Source organism: Doryrhamphus excisus, chromosome 22 (assembly GCF_030265055.1).
Source record: "Doryrhamphus excisus isolate RoL2022-K1 chromosome 22, RoL_Dexc_1.0, whole genome shotgun sequence".
NCBI classification, from domain to species: domain Eukaryota; kingdom Metazoa; phylum Chordata; class Actinopteri; order Syngnathiformes; family Syngnathidae; genus Doryrhamphus; species Doryrhamphus excisus.
This window is the reverse complement of record NC_080487.1, coordinates 3,653,726-3,675,086: the sequence shown is the minus strand read 5'-3', so window position 1 is coordinate 3,675,086 and position 21,361 is coordinate 3,653,726. Positions and strand designations below refer to the sequence as shown.

The following is a 21,361-nucleotide window of genomic DNA, read 5'->3' as shown; positions in this document are numbered from 1 at the left end:
ATGTGGTGTACTGTATTGGCTATTTTCTGGTCAAGTTTGACCTTTACTGTAAAGATGGTGTACAATCAATTATGACTTCATAGAAATGATAAGAGAAAAACTAAACTTTACACAGATTCACAGGAAAAAGTATGAAGTACGTCAGCTTTACTTATTAGAATGTATAAGTTCTTGGAGCTGCATATTGAGTTGTGTAGTCGCTTCTGGGGAAAGGGTTCAATTACCATGCATTTGTCATCACTATTTCACTTGCATTAACAGAACAGTCATTGTGGGTCAGTCAAGTCCAATCTTCTTACCAATCTTCCAAAGAAAGTCTGCTCTTAGCAAAACTGCAACTTTCTCAACACAAATTATTACCTTAAAATTTCTCCAATATGTTTTGGCGTCCATTCCAACCACAGCATATTTACTCCATTATTAACTAAGATTAAAATCTTAGCTAAATCCATAATTTCGTTACACCATCGTGTTCATGGACACTCAATCAACCGTCATGATATATTATCATTGCTTGCAAAACAATGATGTCTTGTATGATATTTTGTGTTGGATATCAAACCAGCTGGCCAACTAGGTCAGCTTTGAAAGAATCGTTGTTCCAAGTGAGCGCCTCTCTGATGGCCATGTTGTTTACACAAGGAAGCTGAGTTAACACTTCCACAAACGCACCATGTGTGTCACTTATTCTGTTAATAAGTATCTCTACTTTGCAACGAGGGTGGGCCGATCAATGCCAATATCGATAATATTGATACCGAGGACTTCTTCAGGGAGAATAACATCACTCTTTTGGACCATACCGCATCTTCCAATGATTTAAATGGATAACCTTTTTGGGTTGGATGGCAAGGGACGATTATAAAAATTGCCATCTTGTCCCCAATGTTCCCAATGTGCCCAAAACAATTTTTGACGTTATTAACAATTAAGAACAATGGAGCTACTCATCACTGAGTCCGACTAAGAAATTATTTTGTTCTGGTTTGGAGTTTTTGTTCATTTTTTGAGCTTTAGATCAGCTGATAAACAGCCTATTTTGTCCTTAATTGTTGTTTTCAATAATGTACTTTGGCACTTTAGGTCAATTCCAGCTATTTTTCAAGCTGAAAGTGGCCCCTTTCAGCATCTGCATGTAACCATCCACCGTTTGACGACCCCGCACCACCTGAAGCTCCACTGTTCCACTGAATGAAAATAAAGTAACCTCACATAAATGCTTGTTCTTAATCCAAAGATACAATTTTGCATATGAAACTGAGAAAAACAAACTTTATTACACAATTTTCCCTTTCAACTTAGAGTGTATCACCTCTTCAGAACAGAAGACATCACTAAAAGTATGACTGGTCTTGTCCGTCAATGATCTTCAGCATTATAGAACACCAAGAAGTGGATAATTGATCTCACTTCAATCAGCCTGATTATCTGTGGTCATCGGAGGACGCAGAAAAGATAAAGAAGAGATCATGAAACAAGCTTTGCATGTACATGAGACCTGGTATGCTCCCTGTGGGAGCCTCATTTTCAAAATTTGATGTATTTATTTATATATACTATATGGACTATAGCTGTCCTTGCTGCCCTTACATGCTAAAAAAGTGTAAGCTACACCTTCCCTGTTGTATGGAGTATTATTATTTAGCTTTACTGTAGTTCATGTTTTTTGTTATGCAAATTTGGAGCGGTCAGACCAGAGCAGGAGGGGATAGAAAAGAAGAAAAAAGAAAACAGATGTGGGGTTGCGGGGAAGAACAGAAACAAACAGAACGACATCAGCAAATGTCAATGATGGTTATTAAGGGTCACAATGGAGAGCACAAAAAAGGTCAAACATATTAGTGGTAATAGTGAAACATTTCTATGCTAGGACTACGTTAAAAAGCCATAGCATTTCAGTATGTGGACTCAAACTATGGACAATCAGAAACAATACAAGCAGTTGATGTTTGCTAAATACAAGGATGAAGAGTCTTGAACCAGTCATGATGTGCTATATATATCACTATATTGACACTTACTATGGTATCCATTATGTCATTGGATGCTCATATCACCTCGTACTTCAGTGCAGGACAAAAAATTACAAAATTTAAAAATTACCCCCCAAAAAACCTTAAACTGTATTATGGAAAGCAGGAAGTGAACAAATGTAACATTTTGTTTTTCTTCTGCCGTTCAGAGGTAGACTTCATGGTGTGTTTTGGACCATTATCCTGCTGCAGAACCCAAGTTGGTTTCAGCTTAAGGTCATGAACAGATGGAAGGACATTCTCCTTCAGGATTTTTTGACAGACAGTAGAGTTCATGGTTCCATTTATCACAGAAAGTCTTCCAGGTCCTGAAGCATCAAAACAGCCCCAGACCACCACACTACCACCACCATATTTTACTGTTGGTATGTTGTTGTTTCGGCGACTGGGGTCGCGGATATACTGGGGCATCTCATCACAGACAGTAGAGTTCATGGTTCCATTTATCACAGCAAGTCTTCCACTTCCTGAAGCATCAAAACAGCCCCAGACCATCACACTACCACCACCATATTTTACTATTGGTGTGTCGTTCTTTCGGCGACTGGAAGTGAACAAATGTAACAGTTACTGATTGTAAAAGTACCAGATGGAGGGGTAGGCTTTAATAAGCTTTGCTTCTTCCTACTCCTTTTGGACATGTGGAATTGTGAACTGATTATGGGATGCACTCAATTGTAATCTGATGCATGTTCAAATGAAATAAAACCATTACCATAGTTCATATTTAGGTGCATGTTCAATGTAATATTGATAATGGTAATATTGTGATTGGACATTTGAAAGTAAATGTAAACAAACATGACAATAAGTATTGTGAGTTGGGCGTCTCATGACATCCACCCTTACTGAAAAGCCAAGTTACTTACTTGTCCGAATATTCACACAGACCTCACAATTGTGATTAAAGGCTGATTTGGATTCTCTTATTTTAATATGTGCGCATAATAAGAAAGACACAAATACTGCTAAACCACTTGATTGAAATGAGGTATTCATCTTAACTGTTTCTAATCAGACCGGGCACTTTTCTGAAGTGCTGTGTGCATTTTAATTTCCTCTCTACCCTGTTAAGTCATGTTTAAATTGGCATGGACAAAACATGAGTGATTTTTATGGAAATGAAAATGGAAATTGAGTCAGAATGTTACATAATAATAACAATAGGTTTGCTATTGTGCTTGCAGGTTGAAGTGGTATGCAGTAGACACGCACCACATCTGTTTCTCCAACTCCAACCCCCACTTTGAGTGTGTCGTCAAAATTCGCTCATGTACACTACAGGTGTACCTAATGTTGCGTCCATTAGTGATGGGAATTTCATCTCTTCTAAAGGGGACCGACTATAACCGATGTAAAAACACAGTTTTACCACGGCCCTTTGTATTGAGTTGTGGTCTCCTATAGAGCAGCTACACACAATAACCTGCACAGAAAACTTTAGATTTAGCAGAATCTTCACCTATTCCAGCTGTACTTCCTTTAATAATAATAATAATAATAATAATAATAATAATAATAATAATAATAATAATAATAATAATAATAATAATAATAATAATACATTTAATTTGTGCTTTCATTTATTCCACCCACAAAGGGCTTTCTAACTATGAACCATATAAGGAAGTCCGTCCCTCTGTGACATCACAAAAAAAACTGTTTTACCATGCCCCTTTGTGTTGAGTTGCGGTCTCCTATAGAGCAGCTACACACAATAACCTGCACAGAAAACTTTAGCTTGAGCAGAATCTTCACCTATTCCAGCTGTACTTCCTGTAGTAGTAATAATAATAATAATAATAATAATAATAATAATAATAATAATAATAATAACAACAATAATAATAATAATCATAATAATCATAATAATCATAATAATCATAATAATAATAATAATAATAATAATAATAATAAATTTAATTTGTGATTTCATTTATTCCACCCACAAAGGGCTTTCTAATTATGAACCATATAAGGAAGTCCGCCCTCTCTGTGACATCACAAAAAACAGTTTTACCACGCCCCTTTGTATTGAGTTGCGGTCTCCTATAGAGCAGCTACACACAATAACCTGCACAGAAAACTTTAGATTTAGCAGAATCTTCACCTATTCCAGCTGTACTTCCTTTAATTTGTGCTTTCATTTATTCCACCCACAAAGCATTGTCAGTCCGTCCCTTTGTGATGTCACAAAAGAACAGTTTTACCACGCCTTTTGAAACCGAGTGTTGTGAGCTTTTTTTAGGGCTCACTTCCAAATGAGCAAATATCATTTATCTCATTAGCCTGTTTAACCACGTGGTGCTGAAACATTTATTGACTTTATTTTGTTCTTTTTCTTTGGCCAAACACTTTCTTATACCGCACATGGTGAGTGATTTAACATCTCTGCAATAATGTGTTCAGTATGGCTATGTGATTATGTTTGCATGTGCAGACTGGTCTGCTGTGCTGAATTGTAATATCTGAGTCAGAGTTTTGCAGCGTATTTGTTTGTGTGCCATTGTCGCAACCAGTGAGTCATCCGTTGCCACCTTTCTGTCAGTCTGTTGGCCTGGCTTTATGTCACCTGTTGTCTGTCATCTCCATGTATGTGTGTGTGTGTGTGTGTGTGTGTGAGTGTGTGCATGCAAGAACAGGACGCTGTGTTTTTGTAAGTCAAACAGTACGTAATTACTGAACAAACACACCTTACACACCGATAAGCTTAAAATGACTACAGAAGACAATTAAATATACCGCCGCATGTTTCCAAATTACTGTCAATTTGAGTTATGTCTTTCCACTCTCACTATACTTCATCTGTTCTGAGGGGATGAAGACCAAAACTTTAAATTGTTTTTTTTATATATATTAAACTCGGATTGGTACATGTTTGTATATTTATTGCAGCCTGGTCATCCTGAAAGGGGGATTTCTCCATCTGCGGTGTCTTTTCAAGCCCTTTGAGGCTGTTTTGTGATTAAGGGCTACATAAATAAACTCTTCTCTTCTCTTCCCAACAGGATAATGTTGTAGTTTCTATCCAAAATTTGTTTAATTTTGTCAATTAATTTGATCAATTATGTCCAATAACATCTATCTCAACCCTTAGTGGTCAGCTCCGTGACTTGAGAGTGCGACTTATTAAAGGAAGTTAACTCAGATTCATCAGGTTTTCAGAGGAAGACATTAGCATTGAAATTTTTTTTGTCAGATTCGATTAATTTCTAAAGCGCTTCATTTCCACTTCAAATTGATGATGAGGATATTCTCTGCTCAGAATCCCTTGAATGTATGATTACACTTCCAAGTAAGTGTTCCATGCTTGGTTCTTTTCTGCAGGAAAGACATCACTGAGATGTGAGCAAGAATGTGATTTCATAGTTCACAGTTCAGGGAATTTTTGCTTTGCACACAATGGAAACGAACAAAAAAAGAACACATTGTCTGCGTGTGTGAACTGTTTGTATTGCTTGGCGGTAATTATGATTCATTTACAATGCGTTCACTAAGTATGAGACGGAGAGCACAGGCTGTATGTTTATCTCTGCCTCCTTCACGCACTAGCAGTGTGTATGGAAAGTGGAAGAGGAAATTTGGGTACATTTCCACATCGGCGCACCAGACCACCTCATCTCCCCTCATCTATTTGGACTCAAGTGCACGTATTGCTGTCGATGTGTGTGGCGAAGCAATACTGGAATTTTTTCCCATTAGTTTGCTGACGTCTAACACACGCAATCTGTGTTGTTTTTCCAAAAAGTTAACGAGGACACTAAGTTAACTGTATTTAGGCTGGCACATACCCGTCACAAGCAATCGCAAACACAAGGCTCGACAGTTAGTCTATTATTCATCCACATCCCACCAAGATATCGCAATGTAATGGTTAGGATGCACAAAGCTGCAGTTTGGTTTACCAGAGTCTCCGAAATTGTAGACATGGTCAGACTTGTGTTCTTTCAAGGATTAATTTTTGCAATTTCAGGAGGTAAATGCTAATTTAATGGCCGTAAAAGGAATTTAAGGCCTGTATCTCCAAACAGAAGTCATATTGAAAAATTGAAAAGTAGTGCTGAGAGTGCTAAGATGACCAAGATGCTTAAAGTTTACTACAAAACATTCATACATTGAAGCCAAAATTATTATCCCCCAGATTCAGCTTGATGCAGTGACAATTTTGTGACAAAACAGTGCGCCAAAGGTGCGCTGAAAGCTCGCCAGCTCTGTCAAGGTCTACTCTCAGCACAGGCGAAGCACGTCCAGCATCGTGGAAATTTGGTTGACAAGGCGCGCAGTGTCGGACACATTTCAATGCAATAAACAATCACAGCAACCACTATTTAATATAACCGTCTGAACCAGCATGTATATTTGTATCAATATTCATTGTCCCGTCACTGATGTCATCTTATGTCCGACCAGTCCAGGGCGTACCCGGCCTCTCGCCCGAAGACAGCTGGGATAGGCTCCAGCACCCCCGTGACCCTCGTGAGGAAAAAGCATTAGAAAATGAATGAATGAATGAATGAAGGCGCGCAGTGCGTACACATCACCAAAACCTCAGAGTGTCAGACACATTTCAATGCAATAAACAATCACAGCAACTACTATTTAATATAACAGTCTGAACCAGCATGTATATTTGTATCAATATTCATTGTCTCGTCACTGATGTCATCTTATGTCCGACCAGTCCGGGGCGTACCCGGCCTCTCGCCCGAAGACAGCTGGGGTAGGCTCCAGTAGGCCCGCGACTCTTGTGGGGATAAGCGGTAGCAAATAAATGAATGAATGAACATTTGATGTCAGATCAAAGATGTCGTGTATATTGGGAACTCAACCTGATACAAACAGTTTTTTTCCTTAGACCGTATTGCAGTTTGTTTCCATTTAGTTTTATTTCCCAATGGTCACAAAGTGCCGTATATAATGTGCTAAATAATGCAAGCAGCCCGAGAGACCAAATAGAGCTAACATACATCAACACAGTAGCAGTTGAATATAGCACTTTGACGCAAATAACATTGCATTTGTGTCATCGTGTGTGTGTGTGTGTAAAATAAAGGGGGACGTCATGAGATGATTCCAAGATTGACTGAGAAAGCGACAAAGCTGCAATGCCCCCCCTCATGTGATTATATAGATGTCATTTTTTGTAGTCTTTGAATAAAAGTGATTCATCTATGGTGTGAAAATGTGAAGCATCACTTCTCAGAGGGGCTGACTTTTACCATAAAGTGGTAAAAAATACCCATGAGCTCCAGGAATCATTATACTTAATAAGAATGTTATGCATTTTGAATGTTGCTTTACACAAGTTGGATAGGGAAGCTACGAGTCTAAATACGATATCCGTCTGGATAAATCTCAGTTGTGGTGCAAGGCTGAAGGTAGTTGGGTTATTGGAGGACATTTAAAAATATTTTTTTATATTCTTCTCAAATTGTGTGGGTAATTTCATGTTGCCTTTTCACATACACACCTGAACAAAGGGAAATTATAAGTTTCGGCATATTGTGCCAAATCGAAAATGCAAGAGGCAGATACAGGAGAGACAAAAAGTGGGCAATTTATTGAAAATGGTACCAGAGCCGATCCTACGCACCAGGTAGAATGAGGTACTTCAAAAGAACAGGCAGATCTAGCATGATAAAAAAGAGGGTAAGGTACAGGAATGCACTCACAATTCTGGAGAATTTGGTGTCTTTCGGTGCCGTTGCATGGCTGATAAAGGCGTGATCGCATCGTTGACTCCGCTCAAGGAGTTCCAAAGAAGGCGACTGAAAGAGAAAAACCAGAAACGGGTGTTCCAAAAACAGACTCATGGCAGTAATCTGCATTTAAACTTTAAACGCTTAAGACCATACCCATAAAAAGTGTAGATATGCCCTAAAATCCAGTTTTCCTGTCAGATATTCCCATTAACGGCATTCCCCCCATCCATCTTTACGTAACCAACATGGATTCTAGTATTCTAGTGTACGCGAGCGAGAGGGAGCAGCTTTTTTAATATTTACTTAATTTTCTACAAAAGGCAAATTCTCACATTGACGTCTTTTACCCAACAGATTGTGACGAGCCCACAGAAGAAGACTCACAGTGTGAGACAGCGAATCCATGCCAAGTGGTCACACTCGTGTGTGTGTGTGTGTCGTCACCGAGCATTTAATACACACACCATCTGCATGTAAGTATCACAAAACCCCAAAATGATCGATCTATTTAATTACTGTTCAAATGGAGGTCATTTTATATACGTATTACATACTCATTAATACACACAACAGTGCATCTTAATCATCTGTTAACCAAATGTTTTTTGGGCCCTTTGCTTGTTCTTGTAATGATCAGCTCTTTCAGGACGTCAGTAAGGTAGTAAGTAGAAATGTTGGGATATGTTTATTAAGGTTGCATCCTCAAAAAGTGACATCTAATCATACTTAAAAGTATTTTTTTAAACCAAACTACACGTATAGTAATCCTATTCACGTCCCTAAAAACTTCAATAGAGCCCTCTAGACATTAGATAACACCCCTATAGTCACCTTTGCACTTGTGTCACTCAATATAGTTGGCATAACAATAGAAAACAAGTCATCTTAGACATAAATGAAGTTCATAAGTTCACACTGACATGAAAGTATCAGATACAGATCACATATGAGCAAAAAAATCAGAATTGACTTGCAGTGTGAACGTAGTAATTCCAACAGAACCAGACTTACAATCAATAATTCATTTATTTTTTTACCGCTTATCCTCACGAGGGGTGCTGGAGCCTATCCCAGCTGTCTTCGGGCGAGAGGCGGGGTACACCCTGGTCGGCAGCCAATCACAGGGCACATATAGACAAACAACCATTCACATTCACATTCATACCTATGGACAATTTGGAGTGGCTAATTAACCTAGCATGTTTTTGGAATGTGGGAGGAAACCCACGCATCCACACAGAGATGGCCGGGGGTGGGATTGAACTCGGGTCTCCTAGCTGTGAGGCCAGCATGCTAACCACTTTACCACCATGCAGCCATGCGATCAATAATATTTGCTACAATTTTGTTATGATGCCTAAAACTCATTTTTTTTATTTTCTTTCAATGATTTCCTATGGGAAAATATGAAATCTGAACATATTTCTCTAATGGTTTGTGTTCAACGTTAGAGTTTCCATTGTACTTTTTGGATGTTTTAAACATCTGTATGATTCAAGCCCAGCGGTGCCAGGAGTTATACATGGTCATGTTTTTTTTTCCACCGTGGATAAAAAAACATCAAATCCTATTCTACAACATTTTTTAACCCTGAGGCCTTCACTCCCCCACATTCATACCGAGTGAGCAGTGTCGTCTCGAAAACAAAGATGAGAGAACCCAGAGATGATGTGCTAGGCTTTTGGACCAAAACTATTCGCCCACGCTCACATCTCTCAGAGGTTCACCCACTCGTGTAGGTTGTCAGTTGTCGGTCCATTTTTTTCCCACCTAATGAATAATGAAATGTACATACTCAAAGGTTAGTGAATTATTGTAATGTTTGCAATGTTCTTACCGTGCAGTGTATGCTATATGCACGTAACTTTATGCCTCTCATAAAAGCCTTAAAATGTTCAATGTGAGACCTTCAGCAAACAGGCCATCACATTCGATAGACTCGTAGAATCAAACAAGGTCTGATAGACAAATAACTTTTCATTACCTATGCACAGGATGTTTTTCATTCACGTTACTCAGCACGCTTTATTTGCTTTGAAATGTCAAGCGCAAAATGAGTGAAAGAAAAAGTAAACATTTATTGGAACTGTGTGTAAACCGGAATAAGGGTGTACAGTCCGCGCCACGATTTCCACAAAGTAGGATTCAATATTGGGATATTTCTGTAGTTCGAGCATATTGGCACAAAAGCCAATATCGGACATCCGGAATCTCAGCACTGACGACGATTCGATACACATCTTGATGCACTGCCAGTGATACGATACTTTAACTATACATGGAATTTTCTGGTGATACGATGCGATACGATAAGATGCGATACGATAAGATGCGATAATCATTCATTCATTCATTTTCTACCGCTTTTTCCTCACAAAGGTCGCGGGGGTGCTGGAGCCTATCCCAGCCTGGACTGGTGGCCAGCCAATCACAGGGCACATATAGACAAACAACCATTCACACTCACATTCATACCTATGGACAATTTGGAGTGGCCAATTAACCTAGCATGTTTTTGGAATGTGGGAGGAAACCGGAGTACCCGGAGAAAACCCACGCATGCACGGGGAGAACATGCAAACTCCACACAGAGATGCCCTAGGGTGGAATTGAACTCTAGTCTCCTAGCTGTGAGGTCTGCGCGCTAACCACTAGTCCACCGTGCCGCCAGATGCGATAATCATTGAGTTCAAATCAATACAATCCGATATGATATGGTGCAATTTCTTGCAATATGATGCAATACAACATGATGCAAATAAGCAAAAGGAAAAACTGGAATTCAGTATGGTCCTACAAAAAGGATTTGGCTTTTGGATTTTGGCACTTGACAGTAAATAAAAAAGTAAAAGTAAAGTGCTGTTTGCCTTTTTTACTATGCACCACTTCTTGATCATTCTTTTTGTCATCTTAAAACGACTATGCAATCCCAATAGCATCGCTTCAGTGGTGGAGTCAAACAATTCAACAATAATTTGCCTTTGTCACTCATTTCTTATCGTGTACGTTTGAAATGGTTTTGTAACCTCTTGCACGTAGACCTGCTCATTAGTAAAACAGGTTGTTTCTTTGCATCCGTGTCTCAAAGATCATTTGAAGGCCAATAGATGCGCAGATGATACAGACTTGAGGCTTGTGATGTCATCACAGGGATCAGTCAGGACAGACAAAATGTCAAAAAAAAAAAAGATTACATTTTAGCTCCTGGTATAAACCCTGCGGTCGGCTGAATGACCGAAACGAGGCCACAAACAAAATATCGTTTCTGTAATCAGAAGATTATAAACAACATTCTTAAGTCCTCCTTCATAATGATGCCATTGTGTAGTGTGTGTGTTTTGTTGGACGGTTATCTTACATGATGTCTGCATTTTGAAAAGCACAAAAACAACAAGACGCCTGAGTACTCGGTAAATTAAGGTCAAGCATGTCGAAAAATTTCACAAACAGTAGCAGAAATTGACATTTGCATCAGAGTTCCTTGGAAACTATAAAGCAGATATTTATAAGCAGCTGGTGGCAAACCTCCCGAAGTCCTACAAAGCCCTTGGCCGCAATATGTCACTGAAGATACACTTTTTGCATTCTCCGGTATCTAGATTCCTATCTAGGCTGCAGGATCTCCATCCATTACAGCAAAGTGAGTTGCCAGTTTTTAGTGATTGTGGTCGCAGCTCCCTTGAGAACATCAACAAGTGCCTACAGGGCATGATAGCTGGTCCTTACTCAGAGTCATCCTGACCCCACAAGATGGGGTCTTGCATGGAGTGCCAGACTGGGGGGGAATACAAGATAACAAATCAATTACGTAATTGATTTGTTATCTTGTATTTCTTCCATATCTCACCAACAGTGGCCTCTTTGTCAAACTTCTTGGTGGAGGGGCAGGACTTCATGAGCACATCAACGGTCTGTGGATTCTTGCTGGTTGGTAGGATGAGCTGGAGCCTATCCCAGATACACCCTGGACAATCGCAGGGCACATAGACAAATAACATTCATATTCAAATCGTCTGGGATAGGCTCCAGCTCTTTTACAGCCAAACAGGATAAGCGTTTAGTAATGGATGGATGGGTGGATGGATGGATGGATGGAGGAATGGATAGAGGAATGGATGGAGGAATGGATGGAGGAATGGATGGAAGAATGGATGGATGGATGGAAGAATGGATGGATGGAGGAATGGATGGATGGAGGAATTGATGGAGGAATGGATGGAGGAATGGATGGATGGGGGAATGGATGGATGGAAGAATGGATGGTTTGATGAATGGATGGATGGATGGATGGATGGATGGAGGAATGGATGGATGGAGGGATGGATGGAGGAATGGATGGATGGATGGAGGAATGTATGGATGGAGGGAGGAATGTATGGATGGAGGGAGGAATAGATGGATGGATGGATGGATGGATGGATGGATGGATGGATGGATGGATGGATGGATGGGTGGATGGATGGAGGGAGGAATGGATGGATGGGTGGATGGAGGAATGGATGGATGGAGGAATGGATGGATGGATGGATGGAGGAATGGATGGATGGGTGGATGGATGAATGGAGGGAGGAATGGCTGGATGGGTGGATGGAGGAATGGATGGATGGAGGAATGGATGGATGGATGGATGGATGGATGGATGAATGGATTGATGTAGGAATGGATGGATGGAGAAATGGATGGATGGAGGAATGGATGAATGGATGGATGAATGGATGGATGGAGAAATGGGTGGATGGATGGATGGAGGAATGAATGGATGGATGGAGGAATAGATGGATGGATGGAGGAATAGATGGATGGACGGAGTAACGGAAGCACACGATAACAGCAGTACATCCTGTACAACATCACCATCAACGCCATGTGCTTCCCTTGTTACTCATTCCCTCCTTGATTTGTGGATGTAAACATTAGCATGTGAGCTGCAGGACATCCTCCCTGTGCTTGTAAAAAAAACAAAATCACATGCACTTAGATATTTGCTGAGGGAGGAATATCAAACTTGGAGTTACTCATTCATCCCAAATGATGGTTTAGTTATTGACAACTAAGGTGGGAACACGTACAGAATACTTAGAGTGCAATGGAAACACCCATGGTCATTAAGAACATCGGATGTTTACATTGAATTGTGTTATGTTTTGTGTCGCTCACATGGCGCCAAAATACAGCACAAAAAGCCAAAACAGCCTAACTTATAGCTCAAACAAACAGCTGAGGTAGACAATGAGGCATTAAAATATCAAACTAGATAATATCAAGGTGGTAGTAAAAGGCAACAGGAAATAGGAGAATGACTTTAGCTGTAGGGAACGGCAACTGGAGGTGGAAGGAGGAACAAGGAGTCCTGAGGATCTGCAGCCGCTGTGCTTAAGAAAGGTGCTAATTGCAAAGTGGCTGCAAGTGTGCCTCGTGGTGCCTCCTCTTCACAGAAGTCCATGCATCTGGGGAACAAGAGGAAGGCAAAATTAAATGAAGGCACACCATATTCCAAACTGGAACAGGGAACGTGACAACATTATACCTTTTTGTATTTCCCTGGCTTGTATTTCCCTGACTAATAGGCCCCCTTAGGACACAACATTAGCTAACGCTTCCATCCTTACATCACATCACATCTGCCGTCCATGGACGTGGAAGGAGACACAAAATAGAATGAAACTTCCTATTTGCACCACGTTTGAATGGGTTCTTGCTAATATGCACATGGGCCACCTACAGTTTTGGCAAAATATTAATAAAATATAAATAAGAGTCTTTGGGGCATGAGCTGTACTGTATGTATATGTAACTGCCTCTCAGTCAGTTTAAAGTTCCTATCTATTTTCGTTTTTGGTTCCTACCTAGGTGCATATAAGTTAATGAGGCGGAACTAATTGTCTGTATAATCGTCGTTTCCGCACGTACACGTTTAGTCGTTACACAAAATAAGCTCCGTTGTTTGCCACACTATTTAGAGCTCAAAAGCTAATAGGTGCTAAAAGTTGAAGTTAATCTGTATAATTCCATTTTAAGGCATGTGTGCAGCCATTAAAGTGAAGTATATGTGTTTTGTATTATTTTCGTTTCAGTTTTTTTGTGTTTGTTTACAGTTTGCTGTACCAGCTAATGCTAATCTGGAGTGTGTTGCACATGTGATGGTTGTTTGTTGATGGAAATGTATGTAATGTGGAAAGTTTTTTTGCACTATTGTATTTTTTTTCTTTTTTTAATTTGCACTATTGTCAAGAAAAAGGGTTTAATGGTAAGAAAACGAATTTATAGACAATGTTATTGTATATTTGTTTATTAATTTATTTTATTTTGTATCTGTTTGAACCCCTTTTAGTTCTCACGTTGGTTTTGCAACAAATGCATCAGTAAAAGACAAGAACTAGTTGCTGTCTGATCGTTGCACATCCAAGGGAGTTACAGTACACACAGTCCAATTATGTACAACCGAGCCTTGACTTTTCACACACCCCAAGCCCATCAAATCCATAAACCGTGACAGTGTCATGTGTGTAGCATGGTTGTATACTTTCTGTGATGTTGTGCGTCAGCAAATCTGTCCCGCATGAAAGCTTCTTACATCGCCCGTAATTTCATCTTCACCCTTGTGTCTTGTCTTTGCTTTGATATATCGGCCTTTGAGGAGCAGGCTGTGTCCACAAGCACACATCCTCCTTTGTTGATGTTTCTCATCACTGCTGCTCTGCTTGTTGTCAATCCCAGAGAGAAACTCGCGTTGAGGACAAACATGAAGCTACTTGATGTTTGCAATCCTGGTGACCTGGTTTTCTCAATATCTTTACGATGCACATTAATCTCTCAAACATGAACTTTTTTTTAAAACGTTTTTTTTAATCTGTCATTTATTAATTGTTAATTGGTTCCAGACGCGACCGTGAAGTGAATTTCCACAAAGTGGGATTCCTTATTTACAAATCAAAGAATTAAGAGAGTTAAGAGCATAGAAAATCTGTTTACAAACCTCTAAATGCGGTTTTTTTTAACCTTTATTAGAGCCCTCTTGCTATTAAATAACACCCCTATAGTCACGTTTACATGTATTATCCAATATAGTAGACACATTAACAGAAAAGAAGCCACTTAAGACATAAATAAGACTTAGTAAAACTGCATTTTGTGTTGTCACTGATCAATATTGAAGTTTCATCTATTGTATCATATTTTCATGCACAAAAAGACCATAATAAAAACAAAGGGACGCTGATAAAGGCTGCTTTCACCAAACCACCCTTTAGCGTTAGCTTGAAGTTGATGAATATAAAGTGCTTTATGCCTGCGGGCCTTCTTGTGAATGCTTCTTGCAGATATGAAACAAAAGCTAAGAGCTGTTGAATAGAGCCTTTGATAAATAATTGGTTAAGTAACAAGTCAGCAAATGACGCTCAAATCAGAGACGCCATGGCTGCGTCAGGAGGCTAATTTTAGAGCCCAGATCTTGTTGTGAGCCTCAGGTAAACAATCGGATGCTCATGGCAGGAGGCGACACCAGGATGTACAATGAATATGAAAGGTTTTTTATTTTTGCTCCTTATTGAAATATTTCATTTCGTTTATTTTGATAAGTCATTCCAAAGCACTTAAAGGGGACCTGCTTTGCCATTTTCTGCACTTTGTATGAAGTTGTGGACTCCTATAGAGCAGCTATGTACAATAACCAAACAGAAAACTTTCTAGATCTTCCAGAATCTGCACCTTTTTCTGCAGTGTTTCCATGGACTTCCTGCTTCCGACCCAAACGGTCTCTAGGTATGCATACTCCGCTGTGATTGGTCACACTCCCAAGCGCTCCCAAGGATTTGGATGGAAGCTAAGGATGTTTTGTGATAGAAGAAGACTCATGCAGTATATTAATAACGTATTAATAATGACAGAGTATATTTACAAAATGTACGTAAACCAAGGCAAACTTCGGCGGAAATGTTCAAAATTAAACTATCAGGCGTCTTTCAGCATCCTTTGAGGACCTCATTGTCGAGCTGAAAGTACGGTCACCCTAACTTATGGACCAATGTGGCCACCCGTGGTTGGGCCATTATGAATGTGGTCCGTTACCAAAGGGCGCCGGGTTTCTAATTTGCTCAATAACCCTAAAACAAAACACGGTTACAGTCAATCTGTACGTGATTTCCTCTGGTTGCGTTAAATTTTAAACCAGAGTCAATGATGAACTGCAGCACCCGGAGGAGGATGTGAAGGAAACCACATATAGTCACTCAATACTTTGTAGGGTTTCACGTACAATATGCACACAACAGTATACAGTAGGTACTAGCACATGTGCATCCATGCTACGTGGCTTAACTGAGGTAAATATAACAGTACATATAAATGTAGGTCAGACGAAGACGTGCTGATATCACATCATGTATCCCAGATGAGTGGAAGTAGGTGATGCAATCCTAGAGGGAACTCCATGAGCTGCAGGAAGTGTCTTCAAGTAGAGGGTTCGTATAACGAGATATCCTATTTTTTACATTTACTGAAAAATGAAAGGATGGAAGGCCTACATTGATATTTTGGAATATTTTTTCATTCATTCATTTTCTACCGCTTTTCCTCACGAGGGTCGCGGGGGTGCTGGAGCCTATCCCAGCTGTCTTCAGGCGAGAGGCGGGGTCGAGCCTGGACTGATCGCCAGCCAATCACGTGGCACATATAGACTATAATAATAATAATAATAATAATAATAATAATAATAATAATAATAATAATAATAATAATAATAATAATAATAATAATAATTTATTGTTATTATTATTATTCATAATAATTTTTATTCATATGTTATTATTATTATTACTAATATTTTGTATAATAGCAATAATAATAATTTATTGTTATAAATTTTTGTTATTATTATTGTTATTATTGTTATTATTATTATTGTTATTATTATTATTATTATTATAAACTATTATATATTTTTGGAGTACCCGGAGTAAACCCACGCATGCACGGGGAGAACATGCAAACTCCACACAGACATAGCCAAGGGTGGAATTGAACCCTGGTCTCCTAGCTGTGAGGTCTGCTCGCTAACCACTCGACCACCGTGCAGCACCTAAATATAATTTAACAAGAAAAAACAAACAAACAACAAAACTGGAAAAAAATGACAGTAACTTTACACCATAAAACCAAAAATATTAAGAGAAATAATTTTAATCAAGAATATTTTGATGTGGCTATCAAATATTCTTAGATAGCAAAGTCTCTCAGACACTCAATCATTTGCGCCGGAAGCGGCAGTCATTATGTCACTGTGTAATCAAGGCCTGTACGAGCCACGGCTGCGGAGGTAAATACATCACAGATTAAGACAGACAAAGACCTGGCGGACACATCGGGCCATCTTTGTGCGATAGACGTGACAGTTGAGTCCGCTTGTTACTGCTGTGTTGTGTAAGAGCTTGGAAATAAATACCTGCTCAAACTGTAATTATTACAAGGACATATTGGATTCTGGTGGCACGGTGGTCGAGTGGTTAGTGCGAAGACCTCACAGCTAGGAGACCAGGGTTCAATTCCACCCTCGGCCATCTCTGTGTGGAGTTTGCATGTTCTCCCCGTGCATGCGTGGGTTTTCTCCGGGTACTCCGGTTTCCTCCCACATTCCAAAAACATGCTAGGTTAATTAGCGACTCCAAATTGTCCATAGGTATGAATGTGAGTGTGAATGGTTGTTTGCGGTAGAAAATGAATGAATGAATATTGAATTCCTCTCGCCGACCCCCGTAGGGGTGCCGCCTCCATCGCTTTGCTCACCTTCAACGACATCCCCCGGAGGGTTCGCGTCGGTGACCCACCACCCATTTCTCTTTTTTTGACTTTGGATGTCCTGATGAGGGGGGTACTGTCACGCCTTGGTTGTGTGCCTATGGTACAGTGCCTATATGTCCACTTTTTGTGTTTGAATTTCTCTTATTTAATATTTCATAAGAGCATCAAAACATACTGCTTTGCATGTACCACTTACACCTGATTCATATGGAATTGATTTGTAACCACAGAATATTGTAACTGTAACATAGTAACTGTAATTGTTACACTGTAACTGAGGACCACCTGTATAAAAAAACTGAAAAATATCAATCTACCGTCCTTGATGATAATAATGATGTCCGTATATGGATCAATCCATACATGGGTAAAGTATTATTTACCATTGTGGTGTGTTATGCTTTGGATCATGAGCTGTTCCTTTCCTTCTCCATTGAATGGGATTGGGAATTCTGGCTTTAGGTCTGAATACCTCCAACTTTTAATTCTTATTTTTCTTAAATGTTCTTGTAGGCTCGTTGGGAATTAAGTTTTATTCCGAGAAATACAAATTGGAATGAAAAATGGGAGCTGGTATTTATGTCTTTCTTTGTATAAATGCAACAAGGAATCGAGCATAGTGTTACTTATTAGCAAACAGCCATGGGTCTTACACTCTGCCTCTCTCTCTCTCACACACACACACACACACACACACACACACGGATAGTCTTCAGGATTGTTGCTCAAAGCAAGGACAAACTTACGTCACAATGTTTTTGTGGTTCATCTGAGGGGAATTATAAAAGTTGCAGAGGATAAATCTAATAACAGATAATAAGAAATATACTGTGAGTGCTCGTATTGTGTCATCCACTTGGGTGATGGAAAGGCACTTGATGGCGTAAATGTTCTTCATCAATTACTGTACATCTAATGCAAGTGGTGTCCAAACTTTTTTTCCAGCGAGGGCCACAAACGGGGCCACTTGTATCACCCGAGGGCCACTTGGATATTTTGTAAAGCCACGCAAGTAGTTTAAGATAATAAGTTGCAAAAACAGCATATTTGCTTTGTGATAAAGCCCATTGTAAACATTACTGTTTATTACTATTGTCTAAATATTTCAACTTTCATCTTCAATAATCCTCATGAATTGTATTTTTGTAATATTATGACATTATTCAATAATGTTATAACTTTTTCTCCAATCTAATTTTCCAAAAATGACAACTTTTTTTTGTTTATTACAACTTCAATTCAACTCTATTCTCAAAAGAATTAATATTTATACTTGGGGTGGTAGAGTGGTTAGCACGCAGGCCACACAGCTAGGAGACCCGAGTTCAATTCCACCCTCGGCCATCTTTCCCCGTGCATGCATGGGTTTTCTCCAGGTACTCCGGTTTCCTCCCACATTCCAAAAACATGCTAGGTTAATTAGCGACTCCGAATTATCCATATAGGTATGAATGTGAGTGTGAATGGTTGTTTGTCTATATGTGCCCTGTGATTGGCTGGCCACCAGTCCAGGGTGTACCCTGCCTGCCTCTCGCCCGAAGACAGCTGGGATAGGCTCCAGCACCCCTGTGACCCTTGTGAGGATAAATAGTAGAAAATGAATGAATGAATGAATATAGTTAGGGTATTATAATGTGTAAGTGTAATATTTTTGCTCCAAAAATGTAATTTTCTGTGCTTGTTATGGGGGTGCGGATTTGTGTACAATTCTTGTGCATAAGTGGGCTTAATCTTAATTTGTATACAATCTTGTTCCGATTAGAATAATGACTGAAAAATTAAAGGCTAATTGACAAAATCATTTAATGAGCTTGAAAAATTAATATTATTTACTTGGGGTAGGATCCATAACAACATTTACAGTTTTGGAGGAAGTACTATGTCGCTATAGATAAGATAACAAAAAACTACGAGTATGCAAGTGATATTTCTGTGTGCTTTTTATTTTATTTTCAGCTTTTCTTTACAAAAAAGTGACAGCTGTGATAATAAATATACAATAAAAAAAAAGACAGTTGGGGATTGCAAAGTGACATTCAAGTTATGAAAGATTCCACAGGATGTAAACAACAATATAGTCCACTGCTGCTCCTCTTCCATCCATGACGTCAACAACCACGTTTTTTTTTACGCACGACGCGCACAAAGTAGGATGACAGACACACTTAAAAGTACATTCTCAAGTCTTGCCTTTTTTTTGTTAGGCACATCTTATCTCCATGGTAACGGACCCGCTTCGCCCCTGCCTGCACGTGTGAACGCGGGAAAGCCGAAGCACATGGCTGCTTCTGTGGTTTTTTTTTAACATTTAAAATGTCCTCCTCGGTGGTAAAAGTCCGCTTAACTGATGACGCATCTCTCCTTGTCTTTACCCTGACCTCCTCCCACCGCCTTCTCCTTGATGTACATCAGGTCGCTGTGCACGCTGGGTCTCCTCGCGCACGGCGTCACCATCCCGTACGCTTCCCCCGCCGCCGCGTCCTTCACTTTCTTACTCTTCAGGGACTTCCGGTGCAACATGTCGCAGTACTGAGCTGACACTTTTCTGTGCAGATCCGGGCTCATTTCGTGGGGCAGCTTCGCCAAGGAAAACAAGGTGCGGAACATCTTGTCCACGTTCTCGTTGCGCTTGGCGGAGATCTCGAAGTAGGCGCATTTGTCCTCGCCGGCCACCAGTTGCTCGATCTCCTCCCGTTGCACCTCCCGGTGGAACTCCCGGTCCCCCTTGTTGCCGCAGACCACCAGAGGCACGTCGATGTTCTCCTTCATTTTGTTCTTCAGGCAGGACTTTGTTTCGTAGATTTGACGCTTGAGGCGCTGCACCTCGCGGAAGGAGTCTCGGTTGTCCAAACTGAAGACAAGGATGAAGACATCACCTGCAAGAAGAACATGAACTTTTTATTTGTGTTCTTTCTTTCCTTTTAGCATTCTCGCGCGTAAAAGTGAGACATACCTGTCAAGATGGAGAGTCTTCTCATGGCTGGGAAAGGATGGTTGCCAGATGTGTCCAGGATGTCCAGCTGGTACACGTCCCCTTTGATGCTGTACAGTTTCCGGTGAAAGTCCTCAATGGTCGGCGTGTACTGCTCCTCGAATCTCCCCGTGAGAAACCGGGACACGATGGCAGTTTTCCCGACTTTGGTGGATCCGAGGATGACCATCCTGTAGCAGTTCTTCGCCGGGATGTCAAAGTCGGTTTCGGACGGGGACATCTTCTTAATCATAGCGGCGGTGCAAGTGGACACTCTTTTGGGGTGGTCTTGGGATGATTCTGTGCGTGAGCGTGGGACTGGAGATGTATTTAAACACACGGGTGAGCACCTCCTCCCGTGACGTCACTGGATGCTCCGTGAGGCGCAAATGTCCCAGTGGTGCGTCAGTTTGTCCTCCTATTCCAGTCATTAAGACGCTAGCGGTGGGCGATACCGGCAACTTTGGCACCGATTCGATATCAAGTAAACACTGGGAACTGATACTCCCCTTTGCATTGATCTTGTCGATATTTGTATCGATCCACTCACCCTTAATTGAATAAAGTTCGGTACCACATGGAATTCTACTAAATGTTAATAATTAGCCCAACTTCCGCAGTTTAACATGTTTCTTGTTTATTAAAAAAACAAGTGAAACTTTAACTGCTGGTTGCAAAAGTATTGGGACACTTGAATCAACTCAAAATGGAAGAAAACACCTTTGCTTTGCCCTATACAAAAAGGTAAAATAGGGTAAAAGATCATGCCAGAGTACCCACTGGCTCACCGTGTCTGTTCTTCCACACCAAACTCATCCACTACGCCTCTGTGCACGTGGCTGTGTCCCAAACTGCCACAG

The 21,361-nt window shown here is 40.2% G+C and overlaps 1 protein-coding gene across 1 annotated transcript; it reads right to left on the bottom strand.

The window, feature by feature from the left end:
• Positions 1 to 19,452: 19,452 nt before the first annotated feature.
• On the bottom strand, positions 19,453 to 21,125 carry LOC131109649 (dexamethasone-induced Ras-related protein 1-like). Its single transcript, XM_058061874.1, has 2 exons — positions 20,484 to 21,125; positions 19,453 to 20,406 (listed from the first exon to the last, which is right to left on the bottom strand). Exons 1-2 carry the CDS (start codon positions 20,752 to 20,754, stop codon positions 19,871 to 19,873), a joined length of 807 nt encoding a protein of 268 aa, XP_057917857.1. The 5' UTR covers positions 20,755 to 21,125; the 3' UTR covers positions 19,453 to 19,870.
• Positions 21,126 to 21,361: the final 236 nt, after the last annotated feature.